The 20,446-nt window shown below is 40.0% G+C and overlaps 1 protein-coding gene across 1 annotated transcript; it reads right to left on the bottom strand.

The window, feature by feature from the left end:
- Positions 1-18,940: 18,940 nt before the first annotated feature.
- LOC124269854 (iduronate 2-sulfatase-like) lies at positions 18,941-19,969 on the bottom strand. Its single transcript, XM_046704902.1, has 2 exons — positions 19,750-19,969; positions 18,941-19,620 (listed from the first exon to the last, which is right to left on the bottom strand). Exons 1-2 carry the CDS (start codon positions 19,967-19,969, stop codon positions 18,941-18,943), a joined length of 900 nt encoding a protein of 299 aa, XP_046560858.1.
- Between the last annotated feature and the right edge of the window lie 477 nt (positions 19,970-20,446).

The following is a 20,446-nucleotide window of genomic DNA, read 5'->3' as shown; positions in this document are numbered from 1 at the left end:
CATTTCAAGTACCGTTAGAACTGTGGTTTTAAAAGTGTTTTTTCAATTCTTGAGGCCAATACAAACACGTGCATATGAAGAAAACTTCGATGAGAAGATCACGTGATCGACTGCACGTGCAAAACCTGATTTGGCACTAACGTCATTTGCACGACGAATGGATGGGTTTGAGTGGGTTTTGCTAATGTTTTTCTAGAGTCGAAATATAGGGATCCCATTTCGGATACATAGATGTATCATCAGAGAAAAACTATTCATTATTTTTAAAATTACATTTTGTGAAGTTTCTTTTTTGACTCAGTATATTATTATCTGTCGTTTCAGTTCAGTACACTTCAATTCCCGGGCTATCCTATTACCTTAAAAGCAAGTGATGAGGAGTTGTTGTTTTTAACAATGTGTGGTAGTATTGGGATGTGGAAGTTTTGGATATCATATATCCGAGTTAGGGCTAGTCCCATAAGTTCGACCTTTGGGTCGAGGTGAAAATCCTTTGATGTTTGATGTTCTGATAACAGTGTTGTTTTAAGAGATTAAGGCACTGGCAATCTACAAAATGTGAAATGTGTTCACCCAGGAAACGAAATATGGCATGTGTACCAGAGAGTGAGTGAATCTCACTCATTGACTTTGATTATGTTGATTACTGGTGAGTTATTCAATTTCTGACATAAAAATGCATGCTATAAGAATGTTGGAAATGACAGTTTTCATCATTTCAACAACTTCAGTTATGGCAAATGCGTAATTAGACTACAAGTTTCTTCCTACTTCTCGTGGTGGAAGATACCTATGTGCAAATAGTTATATGTACATTGTAAAGAAGAGGAAAAGGGAAGAATGGATCTCGTGGAGATGCAATCAGAAAGACTGCAGATCAAAAGTCTCAACAGTGAACTATATGATTTTCGAAAATACATAGCGACCACAACCACGGACCTGTACACAACGAAGTCAAGGTAAATCTTTTTTCTACTGTATATCATATAATATAAAGCATAATCATATATAAACTTTAATACACATACTATTACACTGGATAGTGTAATGTATAATTTGTGTGTGTATCAAAAATAAAACCATCTGTTATATTTTTAGGTGAAAGAATCTCTTCGGCGATTAAAGGTGATGACAACCACTACCATGAAGCCCATGCCGTCTCACTTTAACGAAGAGTTGTCAACTCTCAGAGACGGAGCTTGGACAGACGAGAGCAGAGCTTGGTGGAGTCCATGCCAACCTACCACAGTGTCAAGAACCAGCTCTACTGTGCCAGACATTCCGTCTTCCCAGCTTTGTCTTCACGAAGACATACCATCACGATTCCGAGGAATACCAGAAGACTCATTCTGGTGAGCAGCGTCTGCTGAACGATGACGGTGATGATGACAGAATTCTTAGTTTCACGACCAACATCTATGTGAATCTGACGTGCTGTATGGAGATGGGACATTCTTTGTAGCGCCAAAACTATTCCTACAACCTTACACGATCAACGCCAATATATCCGACCAGATGTTTCCTTTGGTGTCCATGTTGCTGCCAAACACGACGATGGAGATTTACACTAAGAGCCTTCCGTCTCATTAAGGAGAGAGCATGAAACTTTGGGCTCCAGCTGAACCGAGACAAAATACAATTGAGTCATGACGTTACTTTTTCATTCTAATTTTACAACTGCAAAATTAACTTGTTGCTGAATTTGAGTTACATTAAAATTTTATATATACATATGTATTACAAATTGCAAAAAATCTAAATATTTTGTAGGGCGAAAACTCTAGAAGGTCGGCCACCAGGTGAACTACAATAGCGATTTTGAGATTTCCCAATTGTCCGAAAATGTGCTGGATTGCCTTTGCTGCCCGAAAGACATGTAAGCATAAGGTTAGGTTTTAGGTAGAAGAGGTCTGGCAGGATGTCTTGGTGGATATGCCTCAAGATCTGAGAGAGTGAGTCAGGTGGCTGACCACGTCACATCCCAGTGGTTTGAAGGGGTCCTGGAAATAGGTAGCTGTAACCATTTCAACACTGACGGTCCTCGCACGAACAACAACCACGAGGGTTGGCATGAACGTCTCAAGAAGGTTGTGGAAAACAGCATCTTCACAGACAAACAGGGTATGAATGAAGCCAGGATGTTCAATATAATGCCGGCCAATGACTGCCCCCCAAGATTTTGAGTGAGTGAGTGAGTTAAAATTTAACGTCACATCGGCAATATATCAGCAATATCGTGACGAGAACAATTAAATTGATATCAATATCAAAACAATAAATTGAGAATATAAAACCTGTCGGCAGCTTAGGACAGTAAAACTACTAGAATATCACAGCTCCTAAATTAAAACTAGCACACTATCACAAAAATATATCACTATACACAACAACACAATATAAAACAGGCTACTGATCGCCAACAACTGAAGGTAGATCACCATACCAGGGACCATGGGGACTTACATTGCTTTTGCTACCTGCATGGACCCTAGTTGGAATTACACCATCCTTTCAGCCACTGGCGTTGATGCTGAGATTTACCCATATATTGAAAACACAAAAAATACTACGATTAAAAACATGGTACACTTTAATTGACTTGAAATGTTTTGGGACTTACGTACCCTCTCAGGAGGACAATAATTTTACGATACTTTAACCCCTTTGAGGGGTACAGCCACTAACAATCTCAGTTACTATTCTAAACTACCAATAATAAAATATGTATCTATCTACAAATCAGTTAAGAAAGTATAATTCTTTTAAAAAGGCAATAATTAAATGAGAACTTATATTACTAAAAGATCCTTCATAGTTTGTGATTTGAAATAGATATCCCTTTGTGATGGAATAATCAACACAGTCAAGCAGGACATGCTTGACCGTGATTCTTTCATCACAAGGGATACAAAACGGAGGATCCTCACCTTTAATAGGTACTCATGAGGCATATCTTGTGTGGCCAATACGACATCGTCGCTGATGATGGCCTCTCTTCAAATCTGGACTGACAACCTAAGTAGGTGTAACCGATAGTTGGTTTTATTGCATGTAATTTATTGATACCTACTTGGCTGTCCCACTTCTTTTGCATTAGATCACGGATATAAGATCTTATAGCAGCTTTGTAATCAGGTATGGAATAAGAAGTGAATTGTCACAGATTTGTTGAGTGCTGCCTTTACAGCAAGATCAGTAAGTGTATTCCAGAAATGCCAACGTGGCTGGGTAACCAACAAAAGACGATGTCGCATTGGCCAGTAGCAAGCTCATTATACAATTCAATAATTTCTAATAAAAGTGGATGTTTACAAGAAATATTTTTAATAGCCTGAAGACACGAAAGAGAATCAGGAAATACTATGTATTGTTTATATTTACGTTGTTTATTAATATATTTTAAGGCTGTTAATAAGGCGTTAGCTTCTGCTGTGAAAATATAGCTGTTATTTGGTAGTCGAGAAGATATTGTTCTCGATCCAATGACAGTGGGGACATGCCACCGCGCCACCACCCTTGGACCCATCTGTAAATAAGGATTTGTATGTATTATATTTGATTTTTAATTGATTATATTGTTGTTTATACTTGTAATTCATGAGTTTCAGATTTCTTAAACTTTGTCAGAGTTAAGAGTCAACTTCAGGCCTCACCAGTTGCCAAAGGAGGAGATGAAAGAAGAAAGACGGAAGGAGATATATATTTTCCAGCTCAATGCCGGCAGGAGAAAGAAATGGTTTTAATTCTTAAAACCAAGAGGCGGAACAAAGAGAAGGCTTTTTGTTGTACAAATCCTCATAAAGGAGGATTGAGAAACACAGTTAAATGCAGGATTTGACTCGTTAGAATACAGTTTTTGTTATACACTGTAAAGATAATTTGATACGACGTTGGGAAAGGGATGGCTCATCAGCCTCAAACATTGAGACTATCAATAGGAGAGGGTTCTTAAAGACCCAAGACAAAGTCTTAACCAGGGCCTTGGTGGTGGACAGAATCAAGTAGTTTTAGGTTGCTTTTGCAGGCTCCACCATATACGATGGAGCCATAATCAAGAAGTTTCGAGCGGACCAATGATCGATATAGGTGGAGGAAGGTAGTTTGATCCCCTCCCACTTTGAGTTTGAAACAACTTTCAAAAATCAAGGGCCTTCAGGCATTTGGCAGCTTTCAGTGATTAAATATGCGGCAAAAAGGTTAAATGAGAGTCGAAAAAATTAGACTCCAAGAACTTGGCCCCTTTGACAACTTTGATTGGAGTGCCATTTAAAGATAGTTCCGGTCTTTATGCGTATTATATTTCTACAAAAGTGTAGACCAATTTAGTTTTAGACTTGGAAAATTTAAAGCCGTTTTCAAGATACCATTACTTATTTATTTTAATTTAAACACAACTGCAGTTGCTGCCCAATAGTATGCATATTCTTACCGTGACAAGAAATGATAAAATCATCCACAAAAAGTGATCCATCAATTGAATCATTTTAAACCTTAGGATAAAACTGGTTGATCTTGATATTAATAAAGTGACAGACAAAATACTGCCTTGAGGGACACCCTGATCCTGATTGTAATGATCAGACAGGGTTGAACCCACTCGGACTTGAAATTGCCTGTCTTTTTAAAACGCTGCTTATATTTAGAGAGGCAAATGGCCTCTCAAACCAAAATCATGTAAAATCCTTCAAAATGCCGTGCTTTTGGGTTGTAATCGCAAGCATTCTCAAGATCAAAGAAAATTGATACAGCATGTTGTATATTTACTATAGCATTTTTAACAAAGGATTCTAAGTGTCCTGAAACCACATTGGATATTTGTTATAAGATTATTGGTTTCAAGATACTCAATTTAGTCTATTATTCACCATACGTTCCATGGTTTTACAGACACAGCTAGTTAGAGATCGGTCTGTAATTCGACGGATCTGTATGATCCTTGTCAGGTTTTGGTATTGGAACTACAAGTGGCCTTACGCCCATGAAGGAGGAAATTCTCAGACGTCCATATTTGGTCAAATATATCTAAAAAGTGTCATCAGACATGGTTCCGGTAAGTGTTTCAGTAGCTGGTAACACCACACAAAATGGATGACTGTGTTTCCCAAATTTACTAACGCGTCATGAAAATACTCTTGTTTCATCCGGCGGCCATATAGACAACGTTTGAAATCTGCGTATCATCTGGCCGTCAGATTTACACACGTTTAAAGGGGTGTTAACATATAACGAACATTCAATCTGTATTTACATGTATTTCACAGGTGTGTAAATCTGGCCATTGTTTCCATGTGTTTCCTAACATGTGCCAACGCTATGTAAATGCTGTGATTGTAGGACATGCATTTCAATATCCTTGAAATCTCGTATGACCAGGGTTAGGTTGGTCATTTATTTAGTACATGTGTTAATGGTTGGTAATGGGTAAATAGAGTGTTACAAGACTGACACTACTTTAAAGGTCACATGCAACGTAAAACACAACTTTGCAGATTCTGATACCTTTCGGTATGGACTTACCGAAACAAAGAGTCAAAAATGCAAATTCAACTTATAAAGATGAAAAATAACGCGATGAAAAAAAACGCGCGAAATCGGAGTTCAAACGTTTCACTTAATTTTTCCCCGACTTTTCTGGGGAAAACGGGTTTCAACAGCTGGCCAGCTGCGCTCGCTAGCACGTGGGCAGTGAAATAGGTTCGCGCAGCTTGGAAGCGGGAGTTGTCCAGTGAATACCTCGGTGAAGGCTTTGGTGTGAGCTATTTTCTAATGTTTTGTTGATATCTCACAGGCGCTAGCTTTTATATGTTATGACAGTAAATTAACTGTTTCAATAATTTCATTTGTCACACGTTCTTTTTCACCGAGTCACTTTTTTTAGTTCGATACTTGCAGCTAAATGTCATTATTTAGCGTTGACAGAATTTCCTAACTGTGATATAGATATGTCGCTGTCACAGACAAAAACCTCAATGTCTTTGCTTTATTGACACCTGTCTGCCTCGCCTGTTCTGCTAATGACAATGTGGCCCCAGTACACAGCTGCTATCACTGGACCACATGCAATTTGGAACTTAACACCAATCAGGCTATACACCATAAACAAAATGCATTGATTTATGGCCCGGAAGTTCGGTCTCTGTCACATTATGTAATTACAATATGGTTGGTAAGCAGGTGTGATAGCTGAACACACTTGACATGTTATGATGTCTGTTGATTGCAAAAATGTTATACACAAAAAAATTAGCATGTATTTACAAAACCCAACATCTCCTACATATACACACAATAATAAGCCGTGAGGGGCATACGCAAATGAACCAGCCGTTACACTTGAGTGCACACCCACCCGCTCTGACTGGGTTCCGTTATCCTGGCTGCTTCGTTTCTTGGGAAGTAAACCGAGAAGTATACAATATTGCACTTTTGATTTGCGATTGTACGCTTATAATTTTGTTTATATGTTTTTCATAACCAGCAATGTATATTATATGTCACGAATAAGTGATAAATGTGTTTTAATTATGTTTGATTTTTTGGTTGCATGACCCTTAACATGGTATTTCAAATGGTTCTGTAATATAACCGTATCACATTAGGGTTCGTTAAGCGCGTCCGACCACGCCATAATGTACTGAGAGATAATTAGAAACACATGGTGAAGTGATACCTAAGGACTGAACACCACTAATAACGTGCGTGTCTTTTCTTGACATACACATGATGTCTGTTTGAAAGGTTCAAATATCGGGTCTATGGGCCAGGAGCGACATGTATGTGTTAGGAATTGTGTGTGTGTGCAAAAGTGCGAGGGAGAGGGTGTGGCATGGGGTAGGCCTAGGGTGGGGTGGTGGCGGTGGGTCGGTGTTGCGGGTATTGCTGATAAGTCTTTCAGACCAGCAGGTAATATTGTTTATACTTTTTGTAATGGAACTTTCGCCAACAGTTTAAAATAACTGACCTTAGGTACTTCTTCTATATGCTATACAAGGAGACACCGCTAATTACAATAAAACACAGACAGATGTGTTCACAGACGCTAGAACCGGTTTTTCCGGTCCCTACCTTTAGTGCTCACTTGGCTACTTGAGATTCATCCTGGCTGATCATATCTGAATGCAAATTTCATTATCTATACTTTCAAAAAAGATGATTACAATGTATTAATGATTCCCAGTGTAAAATTATCATTGCTGTAAATGTGTGAACATGCACATACTTTGATATAAACTCTTTTAGATTCGGGTCATGCGTTGTATCCCATACGGACGCTTTCTCAAATTTCAGTTACCCGACGGGAACCATGCCGTAGACCTATTTTATTTCCATCTCTTGGGTAGACTATAGACAATTGTAGTGATTGGCAATTAGTTCATAACTAAGCAGTTTCTGATAATTATTGAGGAGCTTACTAATTCGACAGCATTTATGTTGCTCGTGCGTTTTTTGTTTCTTTGCTTTTGCTGTCTAATTTGTTATACATTATATAATTATGTTAATAATTTTGGTATTTCAATATCATGGAATATAATGTGTACTTATTAATCTATCAAAGTGTACAAAACTATTATCATATGTATGTTTTACTGTTATTGGAATTGAAACTGTTAAAAGTACTTTCTTCGTACCAAATTTCCAGGGAAATAGAAACTGAAAATTACTAGATAAAATGGAAAACCAAATTGGATAATTAAAGATTGCAAGCAATCATTATGTGTATATTCCTCTTTTTAAATTATCAGTGTGCAGATCATGTCACTAACATGTAAAACTGAAGGATATATGGTGACAAAAATGGGTTAAATCTTTGAATGGATAATAAAATGTACCAATGTATATATTCTTTAACAGTATCAAGGAATGATGGGGTACGCTCTCGTGGATTGTGCTGAAGCGTCCGCCTTGCTCAGGGTCAAAAACTGGTGTTTGATTCCCAAACTTATAGGCACATTAAGACTGAAAAATATATTATTTTGATCAGCGGCAAAGATCTTAATTTCAGTTGAAACAAAGAGACGAATTAATTTGGAAGATTCACAGACTAAAACATCTATATTGGGGCTACAGGGTGCATATGGTAGCTTAATCAGCACATTCCAATTATAAAAATCACGCTCTTTACAAACATCAGATAGCTAGTTTGGGCGACAAGCATATTTATAGGCATCTTTGGCCAAGCTCTTATCCTCTCTCAATGCAATTATAATCCAAGAGTGCTGTGGTCACTTTACCCTCAAAAAATTGGCCAAATTCAGCCTTTTCATCCCTATTACTTTTTACAGCATTTCCTTTACAGACATATATATATGGAAAGTTAACTTTTACGGGTATGGAAGCGTGGGGGGAATCACGTGTAAAAGTATTAGTCAGCTAAGATTATCCTTCAAAACAGCATGTATGTACAACAATCACTTATCATTATATTGCAACCAAAGAAGCATTGCAAAAAAGGCCATATTTCCAGACAGCATAACATCTCTTTGTGGCCTGGAGTTCTAAATAATTTGACACCGAAACTTCATTAGCTTATTGCCTCACCACTTGCGAATTAAGCGTTGGCAGATGTAAATGTTACTGGAGATGTTGGTCCCGCCAGCTGTGGGTGTTTGGTATGGCACTCTATAACCCGAACCCTGCAGTGAGCTTTCCTGGAGATATCGTTCTGTGACTGTGATACAGACTGGGACAAGATATGGAAAACCAAACATTTGGACAACAAACCATTGTTTGGGTCTTTTAATTGTAAATATGATTCAAATACCTAGATTTCGAGGTAAGACTTTCCTCCGTATCCCCTAAATTTTAACGATGAGGAAAACTCTTTGAGTGGCATTTTAGAAGTAGAATATGTCTTTCAGTATGTTCAGATACAATTAACAAAACACGTTAAAACTCATCCTTATGAGATGAGGAATAATATATATTCAGGTGATATGAATTGACTAGAAGGAAATTTAAGGGGAGACACAGATGGAAGTCTTTTTCCAGTGATGATTCACATATAATCATGACTGTAACAAAACATCCACATACATGTCGATGGGAAAACAATCATCACTGAAAGTTATGATATGAAGAATAACCTGTTTACTGTACATGGTAATGCTTTAATCAAAATACTGTAGTCAGTATGACTCATAGAGGATTTCCACTTTATAAATGGAACGTGTTTGTAGGTATATTTGGCAAGAATTAGAAGAAAAATTATTTTTAGTGAAAATCATTTGTAAGCTCGAGCTGTTATTTATAATGGTAGCTACGCCCCTGTTTGCATGGTTTGTTGACGCGCCATGGACGCCTTGTAACATCACTATTTGATTATGATTCACAAACACATGCCCATGATATGGTCGGAATCGTGCCAAGGATTAGCAGATATTTATCATGAAAACAGGTTTTTATGTAGGTGGCTTGAAATTCGCTTTTACAAGGCCAATAGGTTCGATCACAATTCATCTCGTTTTACAGCTTCTATTTTCTTAACATTCTCACGTCAAACTGATTTAAATTCTAATCGCAGATTAATGAATAACACAATAAATAGTATGCCAAATTATCGTTACCATGACAACCCTGTGATATTTCACCTTATGTAAGAGAGTAATGCAGATGATACTGTCGGCCGTAAATGTATATAAGCTGCTTCATCGCTATCAATAATCACTGGGTATCTATACAATTATATGTGTGATCAAAGGCCATATGATAGATTATATGGTCTCTGGTGTTATGGAGGAGAACTTGCGTCGCTAGTTTTCTCGATAATCTGAACACATGTATGTAGCGTGAAACCGGCAGATACTTTAGAAGAAAGTGTTCGACCCACCTGTAACAACAATGTCCCGTGTCTATAAAAGGGATATAATGTGGGGATGAATGACATGTATTTTTATCTTGGCCCGTTTATGATGATACATACTGCGATCTTTCACATTAATCCCTATGGCTATCAGATTGAGGGTACGTTTTAAAAATAACCGGTATTTCTATTATTGTATTTATAAAGTTCATCGAACGTTCTCCATATACGTCCGTCAGATACATCGCGCACTACCCTTTTCTCTTTTGATCTTCTCAAACGACTGTTACAAGTTCGAAGAATCCTGGTCAAAGTAGAAAGTCTTAAGACTATTCCCTACAATTCTGTAACACATTGTACTCTAAATGGGTAGAACTTCCGTTCGAGGGAATATCAGAAGGACAACGATACAGTTATCTCAAATGTTGTAGAGAGCACTCCACTTACTTAGGAAAACAATAACCCACTGAGATATAATCATGTCGGAACGATATTGTCAGCCCCTGTCAGATCTGAACTTGAACATGCGAGGTCTGCGTCTGTGTCAGACTAAAGGCCTACAAGATGTTTAACAACACTTGGGCGTAATAGCCATAGACCGTTTCCAAAGAAGGGAATATATATCTTGTGAGAAAGACTTCTCCGTCAGGGAAATTTACAGCAATGCGACATCACAATTACTTACGTGATATTTACTCGCAATCTGAGTTTATGGATCGTCAATTTAAACAGGACAATCAAGACGAATTTCTCAAAAGGCACGGAGATCCAACATGCCTATGATATACTCAGAGAACGCACCCGCCTGTGCTATCCTGTCATAATCGCTACACGATAAAAACAATTTTCCATTTCATGTCTCACAGAATATATAATTTGATATGGCATTGTTTGTTATCATATATTTTTGCGTTAGTGAAACAAATGTGGACAACTCTAAAGTTTATGTATGGCGTTATTACAGCAAAGGCTGAGCGAATGAGAAATAACATTGTTCAGGCACTGTGAGACTATTAAGGAAGGTCACATGCAGTGCAATAATATTCCAATTATGTACTGTCAAAAGAACGTTACAGTAGTGATGCGCGAGCTGAACAGACTTAAGAAATTACGAGTTGGTACGTGTGGTGTATTTGGCTGTGATCCAAGAGAGATAAAGTGCTATTTTATTGGGACAGCTTGGGACACTTGCGAGGACAAGGGGGCAACGCATCGCCCTTTGTTCACCACTGAACCTTTTAATCCCTCGAAACATGTACCTCACAAGATTTGCCAACACCACAGACAAGGCGTTACTGATACTGGTAGTAAGAGCGAGTGCGGCCTTATAAGGCGTGTTAGCTTGCGTAATACTGCTTTCTTTGTCAGGCTCTTTTGGTGATAAGAATATTGAGGTCGTGTGAACGTTGATTTCAAACGTCCTAAAATGTGTGAAAATGAAATTACATGAACCAAGTAATTCACATGATGGAAACATATGAACATCTTGCTTGAGGACGGGTAACATGAAGGTGTATGAACCGTTCATATACATACCCCTTGAATCTGGTATGATACATAAATATCTAAGGTGCAAATTTGAAAATTTACATGTGTTTCCCCACCTAAGTAAATTCACATGTTTCCAACCCGAGTAAACTTAGAACGAAATCGGAAATTTCAGCACCCATTGAAATTCAAAGGAATGCATTGAAAATACTGTATGGTCATGTATTTACCGGGGTATCTGTTTTGCAGTTCATGTTTGGAACTTATTGACAATCCGGTCAGGGCATACATGAACGAGGTGCTTGTGCCTACGAAAATGTACGATGAGCATATGTTTCAAAGGTATAGATTCATATGAAATATATGCCCGAAGAAATATCTGAAAACATACGTAAATCCGGTCATGGCATGTATTTCCTACTGTATTTACGTGTATTTTTCAATGGTTTACTATCCGGGTTTTGGTCCTGTCCTGTGTAATGTATATTGTCATCACCCGCTGCAGTGTCATGAGCTTGCTTAAGAGCAGTATGTAGCTCATGTAATGAAAACACTTCATTATAATCTTCACCGTTATGTGATTCGAAATTAAGTTTTGTCTTTTCCTGTTGTTTCTGATATCTCTGAAAGTCAGGGAAATAATTTGCCGATGAAGAATTTTTGGCAAGAGTTTCGCCAATTATATTTGCAATTTTAGACTTGTCAGTAATTAAATTATCACCATCTTTAAGATGGTGAACAGCAGATTTTGAACCTTTGCCTTTGATTCTCTGAATCATGTTCCACACCTTAGACATGGGTGTGCGTGAATTAATTTTGGAGACATATTTCCTCCAAGATTGCCGTTTGTTTTGTTTGAAGGTACGACGGGCCTTCGCATTGAGTATTTTAAATTTATTTTCATTATCGACAGTTGGATGATGGCGGAAATAATGTTCTGCCTTTTCCTCTGCTTTTCTGGCTTGTCTACAATCTGTATTAAACCATGGTTTCCGTACGTGTGGAGTTGTAGAGGATTTCGGTATACACTCATCAGCTATTTCCCATAAAACGTAAGCAAAAATCTGAATGGGATCAGGTACGTCACTGAAGCATTCAGGTCGTAATTTCGATTTACATATAGTTTGAAATAAGGGCCATTTTGTATATGATGGAGAATCAGATGTAGGTATTTCTGTAAGAACAGTTGGTAAGTGGTCACTTCCACAGAGGTCACTATGGACAGACCAATCAAATTCATTTAGGAGGTTAGAGTCTGCAAGAGACAAATCTAGGTCACCATTTAGGTCACCCGTAATAACACAGGGCTTCGGGAGTTGATCATACAGTGACTGTAGGTCAGTCTGCTGAAGTGCCCATGAAGGCGGAATATATACAGAGCATAATGTAAATGCTACACCCAGAGTAAGTCGCACTGCAACAGCTTGGAGATTAGTTTAAGTGTAACAGGGCTGTGAATAACATCCTGCCGTATAAAGATAGAAGATCCTCAAGTGGCTCTATCACCCAGAGGAGAATAATGATGATAGGCTGGCGTAAAGTAAAATTATCCCTCTGTTTCAGATGCGTTTCTTGTAGACAGAATGCTGATGGCGTAAATCCTGGACAAATAGCTGTAGTTCATTAAAATTAGTCCTCAGACCTCTACAATTCCACTGCACGATATTAGTAAAATGACCTATCTTTTAGGTGGATTGATAGGGGACCTACCCCTCACTTTCTTCGAGGGCGACGAGCTATGTGCCCTGGGATGGATGCTTTCTGACACATCCATTTCCTCGAGTGAACCATATTTATTAGATAATTTTATACGGTTTTCAGAACCCTTGGAGGTTTTTTTTCACACTTTCCGTCCTAGGTTTGTCTGTAGTTTTGACCACTGTCTTTGAAATTATTTCAGATCGAGTGTTCTGACTGGGCTGAGACATTAATTGTGCTTCATCCTGAACTTTAGTTTGTGTCGACTCGGAAGTCTGACTAGACTGTTCAAGCGTCAGACGTTGAGGGCTGTCGTTGGTAACCCAAGTCAAGTCTGTTTGACACTCTATGGAAATACTGGATACTGGCGAATTTACTTTTGACAAGCTTTCGGAGGGTGTCCTGACAACTGATGCATATGAATCATTTGGTACTGTTGATTCAACAAGCTTTTCAGCATCAGCGAAGCTAATGTTTTGAGTAAATTTAACCTTGTTTATTTCCTTTTGTTTTTTCCAGATTGTGCAGTCTTTAGAAAAGGATGAATGATTACCTGAACAATTTGTGCATTTTTTTAAAGGTACTATCACAATCTTCAGTTACATGTGAAGTTTCGCTACAGTGAGCACATGTTATAGGCTTTGTGCAAGTATTGACACCTTGGCCATATATTTGGCATCTGAAACATCGCAAGGGATTTGGGATGTAAACATCAACTGAGATATTACAGTAACCAACCTTGACAGACTTTGGAGGATTTGGTGAAGAGAACGAAAAGAGGTACGTGTTAGTCGGAATTACGACATTGTTCTTGCGGGTGGTGAATCGCTTGACAAAAGTCACTCCCTGATCTTTCATTTCGGATACGATGTCCAGTTCTGACATTTCGGCCAACAAACGATCTCTATCTCTTATAATTCCTTTGCTGGTGTTCAGTGTTCTGTGCGGAGTAACGGAAACATGGATTCCAGCAAATATATCTGTAGTCATCAGGTTGGTGGCTTGTTGCTTCGTAATGCATTCGATCAATAAAGATCCCGAACGCAAGCGTTTTATGTTCTTCACTTCCCCTGCGATGCAATATATGCCCTTAGAAATCACAAAAGGATTCAGCTTTAGTGGTGTCTCGTCTACAGTGTCGGGAACCAGGAAACGTGGCCAATTTTCTGCAGGTTTGGATGGTCTCTGCTCATCATCATTTTCGAGTGGACGTTTGGTTTTTTTGGTGGTTTTTTTATTATCCATGGTAAGTTTATTTTGATTCACCATCCGGGCTCCCCACCCAGCACGGAGTATCACAAGGACAATGCTAATCACAAGTGAGCCTCCGACTTGCAGCACCAAGGATACCCGGATGATATACTCAAGCAGGATAATCAACAAGCAATTATTCCACCGGATTGGCCCATGAGCCACTGCCTTCTGCACATAGGACTCAAAAATTTGGAAAAATGTCTAAAATGTTGCAGCAAAAGGTACATGTACAGGGCTTAGCATGACCAGCCGATTGGTTGAACCGGGCCTATTCAACCACCCGTCTGGGTGAAGTCAGGGACGAAGTGTTGTGTTGGGCAAAGGAACATTGTTCCTGGAACCAGTGCCCTCAACCACCAGAATCCCGTCCTCCACCGACACAGGGGCGCAACCCACGGCAAACAGGGTCCACAACGGGGGGTCGAAGAGCTCTTAGCGTTACCAAGCACCCACCACGAGGAGGTGGGTCTTCACGGGCGCCCCCCAGATTTTGAGCGACGATTGGACACATTGAAGTTCAAGCTTGCAAGAAACGACCTGATATTGATACAGTAATTTAGACAATGCGTCCTATTCTGTGAAGTTCTTAAGCTTGTGATTCTTGGTTCGGTAATGGTCTAGTGCTATGAACTATGTATGTAAAACATGTAAAATTATATTATATTATGTATTGTATGTTATTTTATTTAAATACAGCTATGAACTTTATTTATATGTATTGTTTATCATGTAGATGATAAACTACTGCCCCAGTGAATGCACAAATAAAAATGACATTTTACAGCAAGTTCTTTGTTCAGTTATTTTCCGGTGACCATTTCAGCATTAACTGTACCGTTAATCCCAGTGTTTAGTGGCTGCAGGTGACTTGTTGTAGGTGGCAGGAAGTGTATTGTCACATTGGGTTAATCCATCTGGATTACACGACTAGGGACATTGTCCAGCAATAACGAGACATGCCGATTAGCTCTTCTCATCATTCTGTTGAATCTGTTCAACCATTCAGTACAGATGACTCCTGTCATCCAGGCTTTCCTAGTGGCATCAGACTTTAGTACATTATTTTACATCAGTTTGAAATGTCTATACAACAGAGTGGATAATTTAGATAAACCATTCACAAGTTCCTTTCAACCTTCAAAGAAGTTTCAATACCTGTTGTGCCCACCAAATGCACGAATAAAAGATCTCACACGCCTTGTCATAGACTCGATCAGACGCTGTACAACTGCCTGCAGTTAGCTGACGGAAATGACGATCAAGTTCATCCCAAAGGCGCTCTATTGGATTAAGATCCGGGGAACGACTGACTGAGTTTGCTTTTACGCCGCTTTTAGCAATATTCCAGCAACATCACGTGTGGAACACCAGATATGGGCTTCACACAATGGCATTGTACCCATGTGGGGAATCTGGAGAACGAAACGACCAGGGGAGCACGTTAACAATGTTAGCGGCGAGAATGTCCATTGTGACACGTGCAGTGTGCAGCCTGGCGTTGTCAAGTGGAACAACTCACGCCGGACGCCAATTGCTGGCAGGAGGTGTGGCTGCAGGATAGTGCCTTTGTAACACACAGCCTCCAGGTTCCCCCCGACGTGGATCAGATTGGTACGAGTGGTGTAGGACATTCCCACCTACACGCTAACGCTTTTACCACAAAATCTGTCCACTTCAGCTGGAGCATAACGTTCATGGACCCGTCTGTAGACCATGCTTCGTCCGTCACGTCTCTGCAGTGGGAACCTGGATTCATCAGTTTCGTAGGTTCCAGGCAGTCACGTTGTTACGCCAATGAAGACGTGAGCGTGATGGTGACGATCACGTACAATCACGCAAATGTAGTACCCGGATGTACCAATCTTAGGTTTCAGTGGTGATTCGAGGTCTTCCTGTACGGGGACGGTCATTTGCTAGGCCTGTAATGAGCTGCAACCCGTGATGTCGAGCTCTGTCTAAGATTCAGATGCCTGGCAACAGATATTGGGACACTCTAGCATGCATTCGTCCAATTGCGATGTTCCGTGTCGCAGTGTCAAGACGTGGCATAATGATTTGGCCTTTAAACTCCTTCAAAACGAATGCCAATTTCCGAAAGTGATTTGGCTTTTTGTAGCCAAACACTGCATGCTCTTACCTGCACAATTTGTACGCTCAAGATGATTTCTTTTGAGTTGTGGCGATGAGTCATTAATCCTTGTAAGAAATCTCATCAAACTCTACATTTTCAGGTAAAATCCATTTTTCACAGGTGGAAACTTGTGTAAAATCTTGTTATCAACCCTTTTGATACATATTATGACGATTGTTCGAACACAATAGGTACTTAATAGACTTTTAAAACTACAAAACAAAGTTTTTGGGAGGGATAGTGTATGTTCCTTTAGGGTAAGGTCCGAAATGAACAGCTTTGACTGTGACAACACCCAACTGCCCAAAATTAAAGCGTGGTCTACTCTCTGTGGTAGAATAATTCCTACAACAGATGTTTAAATGAAATATATTCTGAAACATATTGATTCCGAGTGAGACCTGCCTGTACCTATACAAGAACACTTATGCCCATTTGTGCTCCTCGTGGTTCTCAGGAGACATTTAGTGCGTGATGTTAGATGACAAAATTGATGACTGTGTGTAGACGATTTACATAGGGAGTTAGTCGTCACGATATGGCTGAAATATTGCCGATGTGACGTTAAATATTAACTCACTCACTCACCTCACTCACTTTGGGAGTTAGTGCGATATATGAAATGGTATACTCAGTGAGAGTTAGCAGTCATGATAAATTTGGTGGGTGAACTAAGAAGATAGGCTTCGTGAGATGTGATCATGTACTTGCCGAGTAAGTGAGATGTGATGTTTACTTCGTGAGCTGTAATGATCTACTTGAGTGATCTGTGATGAGACACATTACAGCTGTGACTTAATGACTCAGTCACTTAGCTGTGACTTAGTAAGCTAATTCGGACGAAACAGTCATTGAGTAAGTATGTCCTTACGCTCCTTTTAGCAATATTCCAGCAATAACACGGCGGTGAACACCAGGAATGTACCCATAAGGGGACTCGAACCGGGGCTTCAGTGAGTTGAACGGACGCTTAAACCACTAGTCTACCCTATCGCCCCGATACAGTTAGTGAGTGATATACTTGGCGAGTGTAATAATTTACTCATTGAGTTTTAATATAACTGTTAAACTCACTAAGCTGTGATGGTATCCTTAGATACTTCGTGAACTGTGCCGCCTCCGTGGTGTTGTGGATAGAGCGTCCGCCCGGAGAGCGGAAGATTGCGGGTTCGATCCCCGGCTGCGGCATACAAAAAGACCTTAAAATATGGTACTTGTTGCTCCCTGCCTGGCACTTGGCAATAATGGGTACAACAAAAAGTGGTCGGCTCGGAGTCAGTATAATGTGTTTGAGTGGGGTTTGAGCTTAGCTGCGGCATGATATCTCAGTGGGCTAGCACTATAAAACCGGCATATGTCTGGACTAGTAGAAGCAGCCACACATACACACGCATGCACGCCGTCATATCAGCGAAATATTCTCAAGTACAACGTTAAACCCCATTTCACATCACCTCAGATCCTTCGTAAACTGTCATGGTAACTTGAGTGATCTGTGATAAAACAGGTTAAGAGTGAGTTGTGATGATACACTTAGTGAGTGAGCTCTGATTTTAATCATTCTTGTTAAACTCAGTGGGTGAACTGAACCTGTCCGCAGTAAGCAGTGAATCTTGGCACTGAAATTTACGTATGCCTTTTACTTTAATGTTGGAAATAATTTCTTATAATACGAAATTTAGTTTTTCGAAACTTTACGTTATTTCCAGGTCCCAAAAGTTTCAATACATCGAGCCACGATTCTACTAAATTTGAATGTGCACAATGCAAAATGTTTGCATTACATTGAACGTTTGATCATTAGTCAGATGGAAACATGCATTCTAACTGATTGAAATTAAACCCCACTGTTTCCTTCTATCGTGCCCACACATACCAGCTTACGTGAACACCACATGCAACAACAAAGGGCACAATACAAGTAACGAATCAAACGAGTCCAACACTGAACACGTTTCCTTGTAAACCAGTGTAGATCCGGGGTAGAATTGGTCTTGAGAAACCCACGCTTGTCGTAAGAGGCGACTAACGGGATCCGATGGTCAGGCTCGCTGACTTGGTTGACTCGTGTCATCGTATCCCACTTGGGTAGGATGATGCTCATACTGTGGATCACTGGATTGTCTGGTCCAGACTGGATTATTTACAGACCCAAACCACATAGCTGGAATATTGCTGAGTGCGGCTCTTAACAATCAACCCCAAAACACCTATGAATGTAACTAAACCAACTGATTTAGGTCATCACTCCATTAACCTATCTGTTCATCTCCCAAAACGTTTTGACCGTGATGTTGTCTCTGTTATATGTACATCAAGATCCATTCACACCTAAGTCTTAATGGGAAAACAATGATCAAAAGACATCTGAGCAAAGTGAACATTTATATTTCGAGAAGTTTTTTAACAGCGCAAGTTACAGGCCGTGTTGACCTCAGACGCGTCTATTAGGAAGAGCTCCACGCCAGCCCAGCCTCAGGTTCCTTGACAATTCGACCCTGACGTCTTTGTAGGATGGGTCATCTGCTCGGTTATAGTTCTCCTCTGGGTCTTTCATGTGATCATAGAGTTCAACTCCCCTGCAGCTCGTCCCACATCGGTTTATACAGAGGCATGGCCTTGAAGTTGATCCACTCTGTGTATCGATACTCTTCAGTTCTCATGCTGAATCCCATAACTGCGTCACCGTCGATAACATTGCTTTTCTTGGCATACTCTGAGAATGCTGCAGTTTTCCAATCGTCCGTTGTAGGATTCGTCATAAGTGGCACCATACTTGTACCCTCTGTACACAGACTGACATTTTGAGAGTTTGGTGGACACATGTCGAGTTTTGGAAGTCCTGCAGCTTCAACGAGTGTAGGATACAGATCAACGTATTCTGTAAGTTTCTCAGTGACAACACCATGATCAGTAACTCCAGGAACATGAATCATCATAGGAGCGTGGGTAGCATCTTCAAAATTAGTTTCCTTTTGCCATTCAGAATGTTCCCCCAACTGCCATCCATGGTCACCCCAGAAGGATATTATTGTATTATTGGTCAGACCCTGGTTATCCAGCTCTGCAATGACCCTTCCAAGTTCATAGTCTATGTAGCTTATGCAGCTGTAGTAGGCTTGTCGCATCTCAAGAGTGATTTGGTCGGGAAATGTAAAGTTAATATGACCAGTGTGGGTCACGTTGTAGGGCTGCATATCTTTATACCTAGTCAGATTAACGAAATTGTGCCAAGCTATGGCTGGCATTCCTACAGGAGCATAGTAATTTGGTGGCAGACTCAGACTTTCCAGAGGGTAGTACTCCTTAAAGCGGGCAGGAAGTTCCAGGTTACATGGGGTTTACGGAACTCCCACAGCAAGAAAGAACGGTTGCTCACCTGATTTAGCTTTAGGGGCCACCTGCTTAAGCGCCTGGATGGCATACTCGGCCAGAAGTTGATCTTGAAGTGGTCGGGCTTTAGCTCTTTCCTCTGAGACTGCTTCTATAAGGACGTTGTCAACTTTGATGTAATCATCAGGAGCATGGGTGTAGGGATCTGTCCATGAAACAGGATCGTCACCTCCGGACTTTATTCCTGGATGAAATACTTTCCCCATTCCAATGGTTCTATAACCGTTTTGTTTAAAATACTGGGGTAGTGTTGTAAAATTACCCCCATACTGACGGAAGTACAGTTCGTTTTGCCAGATGTGGCTTGTGTCAGGGCGCCTGCTGGTGAGGACGGCCGTCCTGCTCGGATTGCATAAAGCCACTGAGACATAAGCTCGCTTGAGTAACAGGGATCTGGCAGCAAGCGCATCGAAATTTTGGGGTGTGCATCTTCGGATGAACAGGAGATGGAAAATCTGGTCCTTCGTAGGCACCAAGGTTTGGTCTCATATCATCCGAAACCAGAAATAAAACATTCTTCCTTCCATGGACTATTCCAAGACAGAGCAAGTGAAAAGCCAATATCTTCATCATGCTTCTCGATGAGTTCGTCAAATACATAAACACCAGCTAAAATCTTCACTGAGTCATGCACTGAGCTGCTTGAAATATATATATGCTGATTTCTGTCTAACTAGAACTGG

This window comes from Haliotis rubra, unplaced genomic scaffold, assembly GCF_003918875.1.
Source record: "Haliotis rubra isolate DU_JTF1 unplaced genomic scaffold, ASM391887v1 Scf1480, whole genome shotgun sequence".
Lineage (NCBI taxonomy): Eukaryota > Metazoa > Mollusca > Gastropoda > Lepetellida > Haliotidae > Haliotis > Haliotis rubra.
Note: the sequence above shows the minus strand (reverse complement) of the source record. Positions and strands in the feature narration are given on the sequence as shown.

Bases quoted from the DNA above. Each gene is read 5' to 3' on its own strand.
- LOC124269854 (XM_046704902.1), bottom strand. From the start codon at position 19,969: ATGGGGAAAGTATTTCATCCAGGAATAAAGTCCGGAGGTGACGATCCT. The intron at 19,621-19,749 runs GTGAGCAACCGT...ATGCTCCTGTAG, and splicing joins GGCCCCTAAAGCTAAATCAG to GAATGCCAGCCATAGCTTGG.